General features: G+C 37.8%; 1 protein-coding gene across 3 annotated transcripts; it reads left to right on the forward strand.

The window, feature by feature from the left end:
- Window positions 1-226: 226 nt before the first annotated feature.
- LOC133652321 (uncharacterized) lies at window positions 227-19,010 on the forward strand. 3 transcript variants are annotated; one of them, XR_009826564.1, is made up of 4 exons: window positions 227-1,691; window positions 2,210-2,380; window positions 2,454-2,514; window positions 2,600-4,961. XR_009826564.1 is itself a non-coding variant. In XM_062050930.1 (3 exons), the coding sequence occupies exons 1-3, from the start codon at window positions 1,460-1,462 to the stop codon at window positions 18,105-18,107; spliced, it is 696 nt and encodes a 231-aa protein (XP_061906914.1). In that variant the 5' UTR covers window positions 227-1,459; the 3' UTR covers window positions 18,108-19,010. The 3 variants fall into 3 exon arrangements, 2 of the variants coding, with proteins under 2 accessions (XP_061906914.1, XP_061906913.1); XM_062050930.1 differs by lacking the exons at window positions 2,210-2,380; window positions 2,454-2,514; window positions 2,600-4,961 and adding exons at window positions 13,592-13,848; window positions 17,901-19,010; XM_062050929.1 differs by lacking the exon at window positions 2,210-2,380 and having other exon boundaries at window positions 2,415-2,514.
- Window positions 19,011-19,452: the final 442 nt, after the last annotated feature.

Raw genomic sequence — 19,452 nt, forward strand, 5'->3', positions numbered from 1 at the left:
CAGTAAACAGTTTTAAAATGATACATAAATACAGTTTTAAAATGATACATCACATTTTTACATTTTCTTAACATTTAAAGAAGCTACGCTCATTTAATCCTACCCCTTTTTTATTGCATTTCAATTATTAACACGTGTACTTCCTGTACTCAGTTTGTACACATTTCAAATCAATGCAGTCTAAATACAGGAGTTTTCTTTTTTTTATAAACAGGTATGTCATTGATGATTAGATTAATGATATCTTTGTTTTCATTAAGTTCAAGACATGGGACTCAAAAACATGTCAAGGTGGTCATTTTACAGAGCGATGAAAGCTACATTGCACTCTTGGTAATTGTAATGGTTTGGTTTATTTCGAACACGCTTAAGAAAGCTACATTGAATGCATTTGCATGCACAATTCAGCATGTCTGAATAAGGGTAGGAAGAAGCAGAGCTTAGTGTATTAAATTCTATTTTTTTGTTTTTATTTACCAGATTTCAAATGTCTTATTGGAGGGGAACATTCATAAAGAATGTGTAATAGTAAACCACTAACTTTGCATTAAAAGTTATGCATTTTATGCTCCTAAAATCTGGAAAAATATTCCCAATAATGTGAAAATCTGAAAACACTTTTATTTAATTGAGCATATGACAACTAAATGAATTTTATCCAGACTCTTAGATTTTAATTTTAATTGTATCAGCTTTTATGATGATTTTATTTTAGATTTTTCATTTGGAATTATGATGACTTTTATGTTTATTTTATTTTTGGTTTTGCCTGCTAGTGATTTTTTTTGTACAGCACTTTGATGTGCCTTGTTCACACATTGTGCTCTATAAATACATTTGCAGGGTTAGTGGAAATTTACTGCACAATTTACTCTAACACACGTTTACTTTCTGACTCCAATTGCATTGTAATCATTGCGCTCCTCCCTTAACGGAATTTTACAGAGCACACACCTGTTTAAAGTCACTTTAAACAGGTGTGTGCTCTGTAAAAATTAAAGTCACTTTAAACAGGTTCTACATGTTCCCAACTACATACCAAGATTCAAAGGCTCATTTGTGCAGTAGTCCACACGAGAGGTTTTGGTTCGGAGCATTTTGTCAGTTTTCTCTTCGGACAAAATGGCCATCACAACATTTTTTATTGAACAAGATACTCAAAATAGCTTCACAAATGGAGATACCGTCAAGGGCAGAATCATCGTGCAGGTCTTGAAGCAAACTGAAATCCAATCAATAACTTTTTTTGCTAAAGGAAAGGAAATGTTTGCTTCGCCAGTGCATGGCTCTAACTACCCCTCTCAGGCAGGGCCGGCCCGTGGCATAGGCTGTATAGGCAAATGCTAAGGGCGCCGTCCATCAGGGGGCGCCACGCCAGTGCCACAAATGTTGGAGGAAAAAAATAAAAAAGTTGGTACTATTATTTCTAAATACATAAAATAATCCCACGTTAATTAAAATGCAAAGTAAAGCCTATTTAATAGAAATATTATTTGTTACAACATTACACCCCCCCCCCCCCCTCCCCCCGCACGGTGCGCCCCCTCCCTTCCCGTATCATGACTCTTTTTGGACGTCACCACATAAAAAAATCAACACAAGATGTCAAAACGGCCAAAACTGCCAGGTGCCCAGGGAAGAAAAAAGAGAAAAGAAGAGGAGTAGAAAGGAGAAAAAGACAGAGGTAGCAGGTAGGTAACGTTAGCCTACATTAAATTATTTGTCTGTTACAGAATGTGATAGTAACCTTTAGCATTAAGCTAATGTTATATGATTCGGCAATTCCTAATCAATAAATAGCTAGTTCTGTTTTAACTTCGGGTTAATATTGTGGTGGGGGCTAAATTGTTATGGAAAATAATAATGTAACGTTAGGTAATTACAGTACTCCCTGGTGCACAGTAATTTGTAAGTCATTCTAGCTAATGCAATATTAAAAAGCACACATAGAGAACTCTGTTAGATCCCCTTTTTTTGTAATATAGTTGTTAAAGTCATACTGGTTTGATATCTTGTTTTGTGCAGTGCCTTATTTATATTGTATTTTTAATTTATTTTATGCAACTTGTTGACACGTTTTATTTTGTGTTTATGTATGTAAAAAATATTGTATTTCATATATTCATTTTTAATTTTTTGTATTCATTTATTTATCCATAGTTTTTTTTATCTTGTTAACTATTCTGATTGTTAATTTGCTTTCTTTAAGTAAAAAAAAAAGGTCAAAGACAAAGCTATTCGGTTTCTTGTGAGTATATACACTTCACTGCCGATGTGGGGGGGCGCCACCTAAAATCTTGCCTAGGGCGCCAGATTGGTTAGGGCCGGGCCTGCTCTCAGGAGACAGTTTTCAACGTCAAACAAGATATCTTGAAAAGGGGTAACGTATGAGTGACTTTGTTCTTACTTCCCAGACTTCTTTCGATTGCAACTGAAAGGGAACCGTTTTTTAGGTCCCAGAATGATTGATGAAGGAAGACATGCATTTCCTTTTTCTTTCAAGATCCCAAACAGGTAAGATACTGTATTGGATTGTCCTTGTTCTTAAGTCTTTTACCTTTTGTTTTTTCTCATTTAAATGTGTTGTTGTTCTTCCCAGAGAAATGCCATCTTCTCCACACTGGGTTGATTATAAGTTAAAAGCAAAGCTCAAACAAACAATGAAGCAGGAGAAAGATCTTGACATTGACTTCACATTCTTTCCAAAAGAAACCATGGAAGTCCCTTCACTAATGGTGACATTTTTTTGTTTTATTTTTTTACATTTACATTCAGGATTGCATCCACCTACACTTATTGAGATTATTGAAACAACATCAAAGATTGTTGAACAAGAAAATATGGAACTAAAACATTTCTGCAACAAAGATTACAAAAACCAGGATTTGGAAAATGATATAGATCCAGATACAAATTTTTTCTCCCACATTAGTAATAATTGTTTTTATTATACAGATGATCAATATAATAGCAACATTACATGCGATAACAAATTGTCAATTGTTCATTTTAATAGCAGAAGCTTGTATGCAAACTACAACAACATTAAGAACTTTTTGGAACACATCAACGAACCATTCAAAGTGATTGCTGTCACAGAAACATGGATTGATGATAAAAAAGGAATAGATTTTGATCTGGAGGGATATGAACTAAACTACATCAACAGAACCAACAAAAATGGAGGAGGAGTAGCTGTGTACGTGATGAAGAACCTGAACTACAAAGTGGTAAAAAACATGTAATTTGCTATAGATAATATCTTAGAATGTATAACCATTGAAATATGTCAGGAAAAAAGCAAAAACATTTTCATCAGTTGTATATATAGATCACCTAAGTCAAGTATAGAAACATTTGAAGAATGGATCAAGGCTACTTACATGGACAATGGTCAAAGAATAATGTTCTTATGTGGTGACTTTAATATTGACTTATTGAACCCTAACAAGCAAAAGTCTATTGATGACTTCATTGATACAATGTACAGCATCAGTTTATATCCAAAAATCACAAAGCCAAGTAGAATCACAGCACACTGTGCCACGCTTATTGATAATATTTTTACCAATGAGTTTGACAATAACACTACAAGTGGTCTACTTATAACCGACGTTAGTGATCATCTGCCAGTTTTTACAATATATGATGGACACTACAAGAAGAACATGGAAGACAAAAGGACATTTCGAAGACTGTGCACAGAGAAGAGGATGACTGCTTTCAAAATTGAGCTACAAAAGCAAGATTGGGACAATGTGTACAATGAAAAAGAGGTTGATGAAGCATATGAACATTTCTTAAACAAGTTCATAATACTTTATGACAAACATTGTCCATGGATACAACTCAGTAACAAGCAGAGAAAGAATAATCAACCATGGATGACAAAAGGATTAAAAAATGCTTGTAAGAAGAAGAATACACTATATAGGAAATTTATAGCACAAAGAACTATAGAGGCAGAAATTAAGTACAAAAAGTATAAAAACAAGTTAACAGACATACTACGATCATGTAGAAAATAATATTACAGTGAATTATTGGACAGGAACAAAAATAATAAAAGAGCAACATGGGGCATCCTCAATAGCATTATTAAAAATGGCACAAAGAGGGACTACCCTCAATACTTTTTAGACGGAAATAAAAAAAATGACAACATAAAGGAAGTAGTTGAAAGCTTCAATAATTATTTTGTAAATATTGGACCAAAATTGGAAGAAAGGATTCCAGACCCAGTTCCAATTGAGGACTATAATGATACCATAGAGCGAAATCCCAACTCCATGTTCCTCAGTAATGTGACACAGGAGGAAATAGTTACAATCGTGAAAAAATGTAAATCCAAGACTTCAACTGATTGTAACGGAATTGATATGGAAACGATAAAAAAGGTTATAGAAGAGATCTCAGGACCATTAATGTATATTAGTAATCTATCGTTTCAAACAGGTACATTCCCAAACAAAATGAAAATAGCTAAAGTTGCACCAATTTATAAGACTGGAGATAAACATCAATTTACAAATTATAGACCTGTTTCTTTACTTCCACAATTTTCTAAAATCATTGAAAAACTGTTTAATAACAGATTAGAGAGTTTCATAAATAAAAATAGAATACTCGAAGAGAACCAATATGGATACAGAGCTAATGTCTCAACTTCAATGGCTTTAATTGAAATTACAGAAGAAATTACCAATGCAATAGACAGTAAAAAATGTGCAGCAGTTTTTATGGATCTAACTAAAGCATTTGACACAATTAATCACAATATTTTAATAAAAAAACTAGAACGATATGGCATCAGAGGGTTAGTCTTAAACTGGATAAGAAGTTATCTAACGAACAGGAAACAATACGTGAAGCTAGGCGAACACACGTCTACAACGCTAAATATATCCTGTGGTGTACCTCAGGGATCAATACTAGGACCTAAATTATTCAATCTCTATATAAATGACATTTGTAAAGTTACAAAAGATTTAAAGTTAGTATTATTTGCGGATGATACAACAGTGTTTTGTTCAGGAGAGAACACACAGGAGATAATACAAATAATAACAGAAGAAATTAACAAATTAAAAAGATGGTTTGACAAAAACAGACTATCGTTGAATCTTAGTAAAACTAAAATAATGCTATTTGGTAACAGTAGAAGAGAAAGTCAAACACAAATACAAATAGACGGAATAGAAATTGAAAGAGTAAATGAAACCAAATTTCTAGGTATAATGATTGATGATAAATTGAACTGGAAATCTCACGTAAAAAATATACAACATAAAGTAGCAAGAAACACGTCAATAATGAATAAAGCAAAACATGTTCGAGACAAAAAATCACTTCATATTCTATACTGCTCACTAGTGTTACCATATCTGAGCTACTGTGTAGAAATATGGGGAAATAATTACAAAAGTACACTTCATTCATTAACGGTGTTACAAAAAAGATCAGTTAGAATAATACATAATGTTGGATATAGAGAACATACAAATCCTTTATTTATTGAATCAAAGATACTGAAATTCCACGACATAGTGAATTTGCAAACAGCTAAAATTATGCACAAAGCAAACTATAACCTGCTACCCAAGAATATACAACAATTCTTCTCAACAAAAGAGGAGAAATATAATCTTAGAGAAAAATGTAATTTAAAACATTTGTACGCACGTACAACACTTAAGACCTTCAGTATATCAATATGTGGAATTAAATTATGGAATGGATTAAGCAAAGCAATCAAACAATGTACTAATATGATCCACTTCAAGAAACTCTTCAAACTTAAAGTGTTTACAAAGTACAAAGAAGAAGAACCATGACAAACATTCTCAATTTATTTCATCCATCCATTCATTCATTCTTAAAGTAATCTTACTTATCTCATCATATTAAATATGACTTTCTTCACCAATTATTATTATTAAATTCTTGCTATTATTTATTTATTTATTTTTATTGTGATTACCTATGGAGTTTATTGTGAATAAATTGAGAACAGGAAGTGGATAAAAAAAGTTTCAGCAATTGTTATGTAAAGAAAAGGGGTAGGATTAAATAAGCTCTCCTTCTTCCTACTCCTTTTCGAACATGTTGAAAAGAGAAACTGGAAATTGTGATGTATCATGTTGTATGCTTGCATGTTCGAAATAAACTCAAACTCAAACTCTAACATTGTCTTTATGCAAATTAAAATGGATATCGATAAATATGATTTTACTAGAATACTACTGTGATTTAAAATGAAATGTGTTCCTTCAGGAACTTCAGCATGTTCACGTCCAGAAAAAGATCCCAAAAATCTTAGGTTCTGGAAAAGTAACAATGGAAACTTACACCCAAAGGATGCCATGTAAACAAGGTTTGCACACATATACATTGTGTTATTATATACATGCAAAGATTATGTGAAAATAATACTTTATAATACTTTTTTGTGCTTCCACCTTGGTCACGACGTAGCCAGATTGCAAAACCCACCGAACTGCGTGCAAGCTTACGCCAAAATGCTTGAACCTTATGATTTGACGCTTTGACGTTGTTTATAGGAGCCGTATGTAAGAATCTGGCCAGAAATCAGTGACGTGCAGTCACTATAGGCAGGGGAGGCGGGGCCTCACCTGCCATCATGGAAAGAAAAAAAATGTAAAAAGAAAAAATAATTAATTAAATTGTTATATGTATCCAGTGATTATACTAAAGTTATTTTCCATTTAACTTTACCAGTTTTAGATTATTTTTATTTTTATTTTCACATTTGCCGTTCAAATACTGAGAAGAGACGGTGCGGCGATCAGCATCCAGTTGAGGCACGTCACTCAGTTGTGCCTCAACATGGATTGTGCGCAATGACTCGGCTAACTGCTGGCCTGCTGTGCAGTGAGACTGTATTGCTGTATGAATTATATCAGCTAACTAAACTATAAACTATGGCATAGTTTAGTTAGCTGAGGTATATAATGTACAGTGTATTTGTCAACAACTGTATGTGTGTAACGTATTTCTTGTGCTGAGCATTCATAAAACTGCTGCAAAACACGTACCGGTTGAGGCTCGCAGTAATCCGGCCTCCTGGTGGTAGAGGGCGGTAGTGATCCCAGAGATCATTCCTCGGCCGCAGAAGAAAAAAAAAAAAAAAGTTTGCAAGTCAATTAGTGCAGCGATTGTTTATTTCCTCTCGTCTGGACTTTTATTAAAAACATGGAGGATAACATATGTAAAATAAAACAGTTTTCTAAACTGGACTTTCAATCGAAGCAGGAGGTAATAATTAAAGGTAGACCAACGCCGGAGCTAAAAGGTTTGCTTTTGACTTCGGGACAGAAGACCCGTTCTTTTCAAACGGCGTGGTACACACGCAAAGGCTGGCTGTGTGGATGTCCAGCAAGAAAGGTAAGACCATAGTAATGTTTTTTTTATTAAATGTGCTTTTTTGTGTGCTACAGTTTGTATGTGTAAGGAATGCTGGTATGAGCTTTTAAACATAACCCGTTAACTGCTGCCAATCACATGGTGAATAAGATACTATTTAGGGTTCATATGTTTGTAAATCTGATTGTGATGATGCAGTCGTGCCTCACCAGACATTAACCTCACCGCACGCCACTGCCAGAAATGGTACTGCAATCACGGTCAAAATTATGTAGTCCCCTCCCTGTCTGAGGTTGCCAGATACCAGCTCGACCCAAAACTAAAGAGGAGAAATTTTACCAAGGTATGCCTAGAGGCTATTGTTTCAAACGTTTCAGATTGCCATATAACTTGGTACATGTAGTCCACAATATGCAAACACAAATTAAGAATTATTTTATCATTGTCATGATGACAGCCGTGCTAATGTGGGAACCTATTTCCTCAGCGTATCAGCATAAATCGAGAACAAAATATGCACTGACACTTAATATCCAACATTATACAACTACTTTTTATCTAGTATGTTTCATACTCCATTTAATCTTTTTAATCCATTTTAACTTCTGTACAACTAATGTTTTAAAGTGCAAACCTCTAGGCCAGGGGGCCATACTGTATCTGGGCCACCACATCATTTTATGTGGCTCGCAAAAACCTGGAAATGTGTGTCAAAAAGGCATTACAGCATTATTGCTAAATGTGTTTTGATTTTGACAGAAAAAAATTGTACCGCATGCAAAAGCAATTCTTAACGCATAAAATATTTGATGCAAAAAAAAAAAAGCCCAAGCAAATGTACTTACACAAATTAGTTTTTGAAATTTAATGATCACAAGGTTTGCTGAAATGGTATGTAAAATTTTAACTGTACGAACTCTTATGCACTGAGATCCAACGATCAGCTGTTGCTCTCTGTCCCTTTTTCTCACACTGATGCTATGGAAAAAAGCTTTTGTCTATGCATCTCCTTGTCCATGGAACATGTTACAAAGGGACTGGAAGCTGACTGAATTGTTCTCTCTTAAATGCTTTTAAACCTAAACTGAGAACATTTGACGGAGCCTCAGTTATCTGTTTTACTTGATGTCCATCCTGTCATTTTAATGTGTAATGTGAATGTAATGTTATGTGTAGCTTTGTTCCTCTTGGCCAGGACTCCCTTGAAAAAGAGGTTTTTAATCTTAATGAGATTTTTTCCTGGTTAAATTAAAAAAAATAAAAGATTTACAATAGCGGAAATTTTACCCGTAAAACGGAAAAAGTAATATTTCTGTAATTGCTTTGGAAAATCATCGCTCCATAGTTCACTGCAACTCAGCTTTCAGCCCTGAACATCATACTGTAAACTTTGGGTACATTCTGCAGTGAACTGCATGATATAATGCCAAATTCCTATTTTTTTCTAGTAAAATTTGATCTTTTTATGTAGTCATTCACATTTTTTAAAAAAAGTGATTTTAATGTGAAGGTAGTGGCATCCTACACGCTACAGTATGCGTAGTGTTTACGGGAGTAAACATGGCTCCAAATCTACTGGGTAGGTCTCAGTCCTGGCATATTTGTGGCAATTTTCAAGGATTTTGTGCAACCGGAGAGAACATTTTCTTAACCCAATTATTTTGCATAGGAGATTAAGAAGGAAGAGGGCAAGAGTTTTTGGCTCTCGCAGTTTGTGGGCGAGCAGTCGGAACCAAGAGTGGTGAGACATTGACGTGAGTTCTAAAACATCTTACTTTTGCTTGTTTTCTGCTCATTCTGTTATGTTTGTTGGGTGAGTTGTGACGGCACAGAACCACAAGGGGGTTGCTCTATGTTTTATTATATATATATGCACAATATATATAATAATACACAATACTAAATATATATATATATATATATATATATATATATATATATATATATATATATATATATATATATATATATATATATATATATATATATTGAGGTGGCGACTTGTCCAGGGTGTACCCCGCCTTCCGCCCGATTGTAGCTGAGATAGGCTCCAGCGCCCCCCGCGACCCCGAAGGGAATAAGCGGTAGAAAATGGATGGATGGTATATATATATATATATATATATATATATATATATATATATATATATATATATATATACACTACCGTTCAAAAGTTTGGGGTCACCCAAACAATTTTGTGGAATAGCCTTCATTTCTAAGAACAAGAATAGACTGTCGAGTTTCAGATGAAAGTTCTCTTTTTCTGGCCATTTTGAGCGTTTAATTGACCCCACAAATGTGATGCTCCAGAAACTCAATCTGCTCAAAGGAAGGTCAGTTTTGTAGCTTCTGTAACGAACTAAACTGTTTTCATATGTGTGAACATGATTGCACAAGGGTTTTCTAATCATCAATTAGCCTTCTGAGCCAATGAGCAAACACATTGTACCATTAGAACACTGGAGTGATAGTTGCTGGAAATGGGCCTCTATACACCTATGTAGATATTGCACCAAAAACCAGACATTTGCAGCTAGAATAGTCATTTACCACATCAGCAATGTATAGAGTGTATTTCTTTAAAGTTAAGACTAGTTTAAAGTTATCTTCATTGAAAAGTACAGTATATATATATATATATATATATATATATATATATATATATATATATATATACACTAAACAAGAGAATGGAGTGTGACTAATCCAAAAGGGGTGTATGGTGAGAGACTATGTGTATGAATGATTAGCTGTTGAGTATTATCTAATTGTTGGATGAGGAAGCAGACAAGTCCAAAGGGGCGAAGCAGAAGAAGGTTTTTGAGACAAGCGGGAGGTCCGTAGGGCTGAGAGAGGCGTCAAGGGGTCCGTGTGCAAAGCAGGGTTCGAGGATCGAGGGTGGCAGTCCAAAGTCCAAAGGGGAAGTCGAGGCGCACGGCTCGATCACACTTGGACGAAGGCAGACTGCTGGGGAGGACAACAAGGAAGAACAATGAAACACGGAGGGGAAACGCAGAGCGAGAGAGCATAAAGCTGGGTTAGTCGGCTTACAGTACGCGACAGAAGATTAAGTTCCAGCAAGGATCCTTGGGTCCACTGGTCTATATACAGCTCGCCCTCATCCGTCTCAGGTGTGTGATTGCTGATCGCCCACAGCCTTGCCGGCATGTGGGCGTGATGCGGCCAGTGCGAGCAGGGGCGTGTCTCGGCTCGCTGCCAACGGAGGTGCTGGCAGACCCAGCTGCCGGAGAAAAGCGGGTTTGAGCCCGCGCCGTGACACATTCGTTCACTATTTCGTTTTGCAACCATCTATTTTGCAGAGTAATTACAATCTTTTCTGTGTTTTTATGACGTACGAGTCCGAGGAATTTGACCCAATGGTTCAGAATGCACTTGCATCAGATACATATCGGATTTATATCCACATGCTGAAGCGGCCTGGGTCAGATATAAGAGAAGTCGAAATTGTACTGTTCACAGCGACATGAAAAAAAACGACATAGATATGGTTAAAAAAAAATGTAATTGTATTTTTCACACTGTTGTGAAAAAAAATTGATGCATGTCAAGTATAGGTAATAAAACTGAACTGCAGTGTGGACATACCCATAGTTCTGTATAGGGTTGTACCGTGTACCAGTACTAATAAAGTACTGCGGTACTAATGAATTCAAAACGGTACTATACTACCTTTGAAAAATACCGTTTTTTTTTTTTTTCCAAATACCAGTATTTTTTTTTTCAAATACCGGTATTTATTTTTCATCCGCATTCTGTCGTGCGGCGGCGACGTACAGAGTGGAGGAGCATGTTGAGTATGTCACCGCGCGCACACTCACAAGGAAAAACAGCGTGGAGAAGAAGAATGACAAATAAGGTAAATTATACCGGGGAATAAAGAGGATGCGTGAAGCGCAATATGAAGGTCTTTGGGCTTCAAAACTATCAATAAAGATGCCGCTTTAAACAAGGAAGCGTCACGCTGCAAGTGCTACTTGAACACATGCCTCGCCAAAGGTAGCATGATTAAAGTATGACCGCCTTTGCTTTAAAATTAGCTAAACAAATATTAGCGGAGTTAAATCCGCCCACATAGCGTAAAGTAATGCTTGTGAAATGACTATTTTGTAAGAAATTCCTACAATCTGTGTTTTATCTTTAAACATGTGTGTTTTACCTGCTACATGTCTTATCTGTGTACTTTTAGCTATGCATTGTTTTGTAATATTTACTAATTATAGTATTTGACCAGAATGGCAACCATAAATTATGAAGTATAATGTCAATAAAGCTTTCCATTCTATTCCTAACCTAATCCTAGATTATGGCAAGATATATGTACAAACCCCATTTCCATATGAGTTGGGAAATTGTGTTAGATGTAAATATAAATGGAATACAATGATTTGCAAATCCTTTTCAACCCATATTCAATTGAATGCACTACAAAGACAACATATTTGATGTTCAAACTCATAAACTTAATTTTTTTTTGTGCAAATAATAATTAATTTAGAATTTCATGGCTGCAACACGTGCCAAAGTAGTTGGGAAAGAGCATGTTCACCACTGTGTTACATGGCCTTTCCTTTTAACAACACTCAGTAAACGTTTGGGAACTGAGGAGACACATTTTTTAAGCTTCTCAGGTGGAATTCTTTCCCATTCTTGCTTGATGTACAGCTTAAGTTGTTCAACAGTCCGGGGGTCTCCATTGTGGTATTTTAGGCTTCATAATGCGCCACACATTTTCAATGGGAGACAGGTCTGGACTACAGGCAGGCCAGTCTAGTACCCGCACTCTTTTACTATGAAGCCACGTTGATGTAACACGTGGCTTGGCATTGTCTTGCTGAAATAAGCAGGGGCGTCCATGGTAGCGTTGCTTGGATGGCAACATATGTTGCTCCAAAACCTGTATGTACCTTTCAGCATTAATGGCACCTTCACAGATGTGTAAGTTACCCATGTCTTGGGCACTAATACACCCCCATACCATCACAGATGCTGGCTTTTCAACTTTGCGCCTATAACAATCCGGATGGTTCTTTTCCTCTTTGGTCCGGAGGACACGATGTCCACAGTTTCCAAAAACAATTTGAAATGTGGACTCGTCAAGACCACAGAACACTTTTCCACTTTGTATCAGTCCATCTTAGATGAGCTCAGGCCCAGCGAAGCCGACGGCGTTTCTGGGTGTTGTTGATAAACGGTTTTCGCCTTGCATAGGAGAGTTTTAACTTGCACTTACAGATGTAGCGACCAACTGTAGTTACTGACAGTGGGTTTCTGAAGTGTTCCTGTGCCCATGTGGTGATATCCTTTACACACTGATGTCACTTGTTGATGCAGTACAGCCTGAGGGATCGAAGGTCACGGGCTTAGCTGCTTACGTGCAGTGATTTCTCCAGATTTTCTGAACCCTTTGATGATATTACGGACCGTAGATGGTGAAATCCCTAAATTCCTTGCAGTAGTTGGTTGAGAAAGGTTTTTCTTAAACTGTTCAACAATTTGCTCACGCATTTGTTGACAAAGTGGTGACCCTCGCCCCATCCTTGTTTGTGAATGACTGAGCATTTCATGGAATGTACTTTTATACCCAATCATGGCACCCACCTGTTCCCAATTTGCCTGTTCACCTGTGGGATGTTCCAAATAAGTGTTTGATGAGCATTCCTCAACTTTATCAGTATTTATTGCCACCATTCCCAACTTCTTTGTCATGTATTGCTGGCATCGAATTCTAAAGTTAATGATTATTTCAAAAAAAAAAAAAGTTTATCAGTTTGAACATCAAATATGTTGTCTTTGTAGCATATTCAACTGAATATGGGTTGAAAATGATTTGCAAATCATTGTATTCCATTTATATTTACATCTAACACAATTTCCCAACTCATATGGAAACAGGGTTTGTAATATATACAATTGTGAATTGTTCTTTAGTGCAACAAGACAATACCAATGTTTTTCATGCCTTTTAATCATTAATTTAATCTTCTAAAATTGTTTTCTGAGTGCAATAAGAACTATATGTTTAACATATCCTAAGATTTTCTGTTCAAATGAAGCCAAAAATGACATTTTTTTGTGGTCCTAGTACCGGTATCTAAATACATTTTGGTACCGGTACCTGTGTACCATCTGTTACACAATTGCATACTTCGTGGTCTCACAAGTAACATATGTTCTCATCCTATAGGCGAGGCTCTCCAAGTCAGAGCCAAAATCATCAATCAGTCAAATCATTCAGTGAAACCCACGTACATATTGTACTGGAAACAAACTGGGATTTTTCCGGGTCAAAGGATGATTTCCATGATTCCGATTCTTGCGGAAGAAGCCAAGCCTGTTGCCGCCCACAGCAGAAAGACTGTGACCAAGATGATCACCATCCCAAGAGGGATGCCTCCCTCCATCTCAACCAGACCAGCAGTCAAGAATGAGTACATCCTGAAGGTACCTAGGAAGTGCACAACACAAAACAATGATCCCGCCCTGACTGGCTTATAAAGAAGCCTGATTGGCAACCACCTACTCAGTGGCCTAGTGCAGTGGTTCTCAAATGGGGGTACGCGTACCCCTGGGGGTACATGAAGGTATGCCAAGGGGTACGTGAGATTCCCTCCAGGTACTCCGGCTTCCTCCCACCTCAAAGACATGCACCTGGGGATAGGCTGATTGGCAGCACTAAATTGGCCCTAGTGTGTGAATGTGAGTGTGAATGTTGTCTGTCTATTTGTGTTGGCCCTGCGATGAGGTGGCGACTTGTCCAGGGTGTACCCCGCCTTCCGCCCGATTGTAGCTGAGATAGGCTCCAGCACCCCCCGCGACCCCGAAGGGAATAAGCGGTAGAAAATGGATGGATGGAATACTTCAACAAAATATGAATGTAAGTTCATAAACTGAACATAAAATCAAGTAGGCTATTCCATTCATTACCATAAACCCAGAATTTCCCCCATGCCATGATGGTTTGACCCTCACTAAAATGTCTGTCAAAGAGAACTGTGAAAAGAAATGCAACAATGCAATATTCAGTGTTGACAGCTAGATTTTTTGTGGACATGTTCCATAAATATTGATGTTAAAGATTTATTTTTTTGTGAAGAAATGTTTAGAATTAAGTTCATGAATCCAGATGAATCTCTATTACAATCCCCAAAGAGGGCACTTTAAGTTGATGATTACTTATATGTGTAGAAATCTTTATTTGTATTTGAATCACTTGTTTATTTTTCAACAAGTTTTTAGTTATTTGTATATCTTTTTTTCCAAATAGTTCAGGAAAGACCACTATAATGAGCAATTTTTGCACTTTTATACAATTTAATAAATCAGAAACTGATGACATAGTGCTGTATTTTACTTCTTTATCTCTTTTTTTTCCACCAAAAATGCTTTGCTCTGATTAGGGGGTACTTGAATTAAAAAAAATGTTCACAGGGGGTACATCACTGAAAAAAGGTTGAGAACCACTGGCCTAGTGGTTAGAGTGTCCGCCCTGAGATCGGTAGGTTGTGAGTTCAAACCCCGGCCGAGTCATACCAAAGACTTTAAAAATGGGACCCATTACCACTCAGCATCCAGGGTTGGAATTGGGGGTTAAATCACCATCATGATTCTCGGGCACGACCACCGCTGCTGCTCACTGCTCCCCTCACCTCCCAGGGGGTGAACAAGGGGATGGGTCAAATGCAGAGGACAAATTTCACCACATGTGTGTGACAATCATTGGTACTTTAACTTTAACTTAAAGGCCTACTGAAACCCACCACTACCGACCACGCAGTCTGATAGTTTATATCAATGAAATCTTAACATTGCAACACATGCCAATACTTATAAAGTGCAATTTTAAATTTCCCGCTAAACTTCCGGTTCAAAACGCCTTTGGAGGATGACGTATGCGCGTGACGTCGAGAGATCCACGGAAGTGTTTGGACCATATTGGGCAATACACAGAGCTCTGTTTTCTTCGACAAAATTCCACAGTATTCTGGACATCTGTGTTGGTGAATCTTTTGCAATTTGTTTAATGAACAATGGAGGCTGCAAAGAAGAACGTTGTAGGTGGGATTGGTGTATGCGGCTGGCTGTAGCAACACAACAAGGAGGACTTGGACTTGGATAGCAGACGCGCTAGCGGCAAACTCACCTTGCCTTCCTACGTCTCCGGGCCGCCGACCGCATCGTCAAACGCTGGAACGCAGGTGAGCACGGGTGTTGATGAGCTGAGGAGGGCTGGCTGGCGTAGGTGGAGCGCTAATGTTTTTATCATAGCTCTGACGAGGTCCCGTTGTTAAGTTAGCGTCGTTAGCAACAGCATTGCTAGGCTTCGACAGGCGTCGAATACACATTAACCGTGTATTTACATGTCCAGTGTTTGGTTCGGTGTCTCCTGATAGTAGTATTGTTGATCTTCTGTCTATCCTTCCAGTCAGGGATTTATTTATTTTGTTTCTATCTGCATTTGAGACAGATGCTATCACGTTAGCTCATGCTAAGAGCTTCGTCGATGATGGGTGTCCTTTGTCGCGCCGCCGATCGCTGGAACGCAGGTGAGCACGGCTGTTGATGTAACCGTGTAGTTACATGTACATGGTTTAATAGTATTGTTGATCTTCTGTCTATCCTTCCAGTCAGGGGTTTATTTATTTTCTTTCTATCTGCATTTGAGAACGATGCTATCACGTTAGCTCAGTAGCTAAAGAGCTTCGCCGATGTATTGTCGTGGAGATAAAAGTCACTCTGAATGTCCATTTCGCGTGCTTTACTCTCATTTTCAAGAGGATATAGTATCCGAGGTGGTTTAAAATACAAATCCGTGATCCACACTAGAAAAAGGAGAGAGTGTGGAATCCAATGAGCCAGCTTGTACCTAAGATACGGTCAGAGCGAAAAAAGATACGTCCGGCACTGCCTCTAGTTCTTCACTCTAACGTGCCTCATCCACGAATCGTTCATCCTCGCTCAAATTAATGGGGTAATCGTCGCTTTCTCGCTACTAATATCTCTCGCTCCATTGTAAACAACGGGGAATTGTGAGCAGCACTACCGCTTGTGACGTCATGCCAGAGGCTGTTCACCTTGGAGACCTGCTGTGGATATGGGTACGGCCTGGCGTGAGATTTACACCGTGTAAATAGTAGTGGACTTAAAGTGGGTGTGGCATGGATGATTGTTTGGCGCCCAATAAAAGACTTGATGGAGGATTCTTCAAAAGCAAGGCTTCAGTCAGCAGATGTTAAAGCAGCATAAATCTACTGGAGCCTATCCCAGTGCACCTTGACACTGGACAGGTGAAATGACAAACAGGTGTGTGCATCAGTCGCGGCGCGGCGCCAGGGCCTCAAAGGTGTTGGCGCCAAGGTGACCGGCGGCCTCTCCACCATTTCCCAAGCCAAGGAGTGGCTTGGGAATATATGGTAGGGGCAAGGTTTTTTTTATCAGCGAGCAAAAGTTGCAAACTTTATCGTCAATTTTCTCTACTAAATCCTTTCAGCAAAAATATGGCAATATTGCGAAATGATCAAGTATGACACATAGAATGGATCTGCTATTCCCGTTTAAATTTAAAAAAATCCTTTCAGTAGGCCTTTAACTTAACCAGAATCAGGTGTGTCCCAGTTGCCAATTTAGGGATAGGTGTGGGAGCCAGCACTCTGTGGTAGACAGGGGACGTGAGACAACAAATTAAGACCACTGGACAAGAACTTAAACACAAACAGGGAAAAAAAAAACACAACACAAGTCCACAACTGTCAAAAAGATCATGAAAGCGGACCACATAAAATGATGTATCGGATCACATACGATGACGTCACAAATCACATAAAATGGCGTGGCACATAAAATAATGTGGCTGACATCATAAAATAATGTGTCAGGCTTTTTCTTTATAGGTTTCCTCCCACATTTCATAAACATGTGTAATGGAAATTTTATTTTTAAGTAGTCAAACAAAATAGTCTTTCTTAGATTTATTTGAGAAACTCGAGCATCTCAAAAGGCACAGGTGGCATTCATAGCAAAGTATGCAAGGAGTGCGCAATAGGAAGAGAGATGTGTTGTTCTTTATACACTGAATACAAGATGAGAGGGAGGGAGTAGGCTCAGTATGGAGGGGGGGAGAGAGCATATGAGGCAACTCAGTGCAAAGTGCCCACACTGGGAACAATGGTGCATTCTTAAATGACCAACAAAAAGGGAGCATAAATACTTCCGCAGTCAGTCAATGTAGACAAGCAGTATCAAAAATGGTTGGATGTTATAACAGGCAAATTAAAGATTTATAATATGTTTCTGTGTACCTTCTTTTATGTATGAACAGTAACATTTTTTGTGGAAAATACTTTTAAATATTGGTTGAAAATATCGAACAAACCCCCCAAAAGAGTCATGTCGTTCCTCCTGAGGAATTTAAACAAACCGTTCTATCTCACAAGCTACTAAATGTGTGTGATAACATTGCTTCATGTCATACAATAACCAAACATGTATTTCCACAGGTCCATCTTGATATGAAGGGGACGAGCGTCACAAAAGTCAAGATTCCTATATTTGTCCTTTCCAACAGTCTCGACTCACAACGACAACAATTACTAGATGAAGTTGATCCTGGATTTCCTGGATATGACAACACCAAGAGTGATGGGAGACAGCCAAAAACAGGATCCCGGTCTTTAGACGTGCCCCTTAACTTCAAAGACATTTGAAAACAAGAGCTACCTTTTGACTTGATGAAGACTAACTAAGGATGGTATGTTTTTTGTACGGTATGTTTTTTTTAAACAAACAGTCAGGGGTAGAGGATGCGTCTGTGGCATTGTACGGGTCTTTTGTACGGGAGCACTTTGGTAGACCTGCCAACTGTGCATTCAGTCCCAACCACAGACAACTGGAACATAAGACCTCTGCTCATCAAAATAGTGATAAATTAGACGTGTGGAGTTTGCATGTTCTCCCCGTGACTGCGTGGGTTCCCTCCGGGTACTCCGGCTTGCAGCTGACATAGGCTCCAGCACCCCCCGCAACCCCGAAAGGTACAAGCGGTAGAAAATGGATGGATGGATATACGTGCAATGACGTGTATGTTATCTTTCTAATTGGCGCATAAGAGTTGTCTCACAGATGGACACCTGCTGCAACCCATTCTGAGAATCTCAACAGCGCAGACCTTTACCCATAACAAGTATCAAGCGCAGACAAGAGTGCATGGTAGAAGATCCACTGGATTTCAAATACCAAATATTGGCAGATCTGTTACTAAATATAATTTAATGGATTTTATAAATAATTTTAAGATTATTGGGATTTATGGTATTCTGGGGTGTTAAAAATAATAACAATGATGAACACAAACCGTTTGTCAACCGTTCCACCTCTGAGAGAAATGTGAACGTTTATCGTGAAGCTACTCATTTATTTATGGGGCGCCGTGGCTCGGTTGGTTGAGTGCTCGTGCCAGCAACTTGAGGGTTCCTGGTTCGATCCTCGCTTCCGCCATACCAGCCACTGCCGTTGTGTCCTTGGGCAAGACACTTAACCCACCTGCTCCCAGTGACACCCATACTGGTTTACATGTAGCTTAAAGATGTAGATAATGGGTTTCACTATGTAAAGCGCTTTGAGTCTCTAGAGAAAAGTGTTGTATAAATATACTTCACTTCACATTATTCTGAAATATTAAGTTATTTCGTTATTCATTATGGTAGATTTTTTTCTGTTATATTTATGTATTGTATATTTACCGTACAGATATTTATCATCTTCATGAGATTTCTTTACTTACATATTCTACTTTATTCTTGCTCTTGTGATAGTGTTTCATCACCTGACACCTCTGTACTCAGCATTATTTATGTGTTTGTATTTGTGTGTCTGGTGATTGGGTGAATGGGGAACGGTGGGTCATCAAGACATTGTTTTTAAGTCTGTAAAGCACTTTGGGGTGTTGCATTTTTTATGAATGTTTTAATAAATAAAGTTGGTATTAATTTGTCTACACCAACTTGTTTAAAGAGTTTCCTAATAAAAAGGTTGCATCACAGCAGGAATACT

Source organism: Entelurus aequoreus, linkage group LG06, assembly GCF_033978785.1.
Source record: "Entelurus aequoreus isolate RoL-2023_Sb linkage group LG06, RoL_Eaeq_v1.1, whole genome shotgun sequence".
Classification (NCBI taxonomy): domain Eukaryota; kingdom Metazoa; phylum Chordata; class Actinopteri; order Syngnathiformes; family Syngnathidae; genus Entelurus; species Entelurus aequoreus.

What these genes read in the sequence shown, in the direction of transcription:
- LOC133652321 (XM_062050929.1), top strand. Translation starts at nt 1,460, where the DNA reads ATGCAAAGTAAAGCCTATTTAATAGAAATATTATTTGTTACAACATTA. An exon ending in GAAAAAGACAGAGGTAGCAG is followed by an intron (nt 1,692 to 2,414) that starts GTAGGTAACGTT and finishes CTTACTTCCCAG; the next exon opens with ACTTCTTTCGATTGCAACTG. An exon ending in TCTTTCAAGATCCCAAACAG is followed by an intron (nt 2,515 to 2,599) that starts GTAAGATACTGT and finishes TGTTCTTCCCAG; the next exon opens with AGAAATGCCATCTTCTCCAC.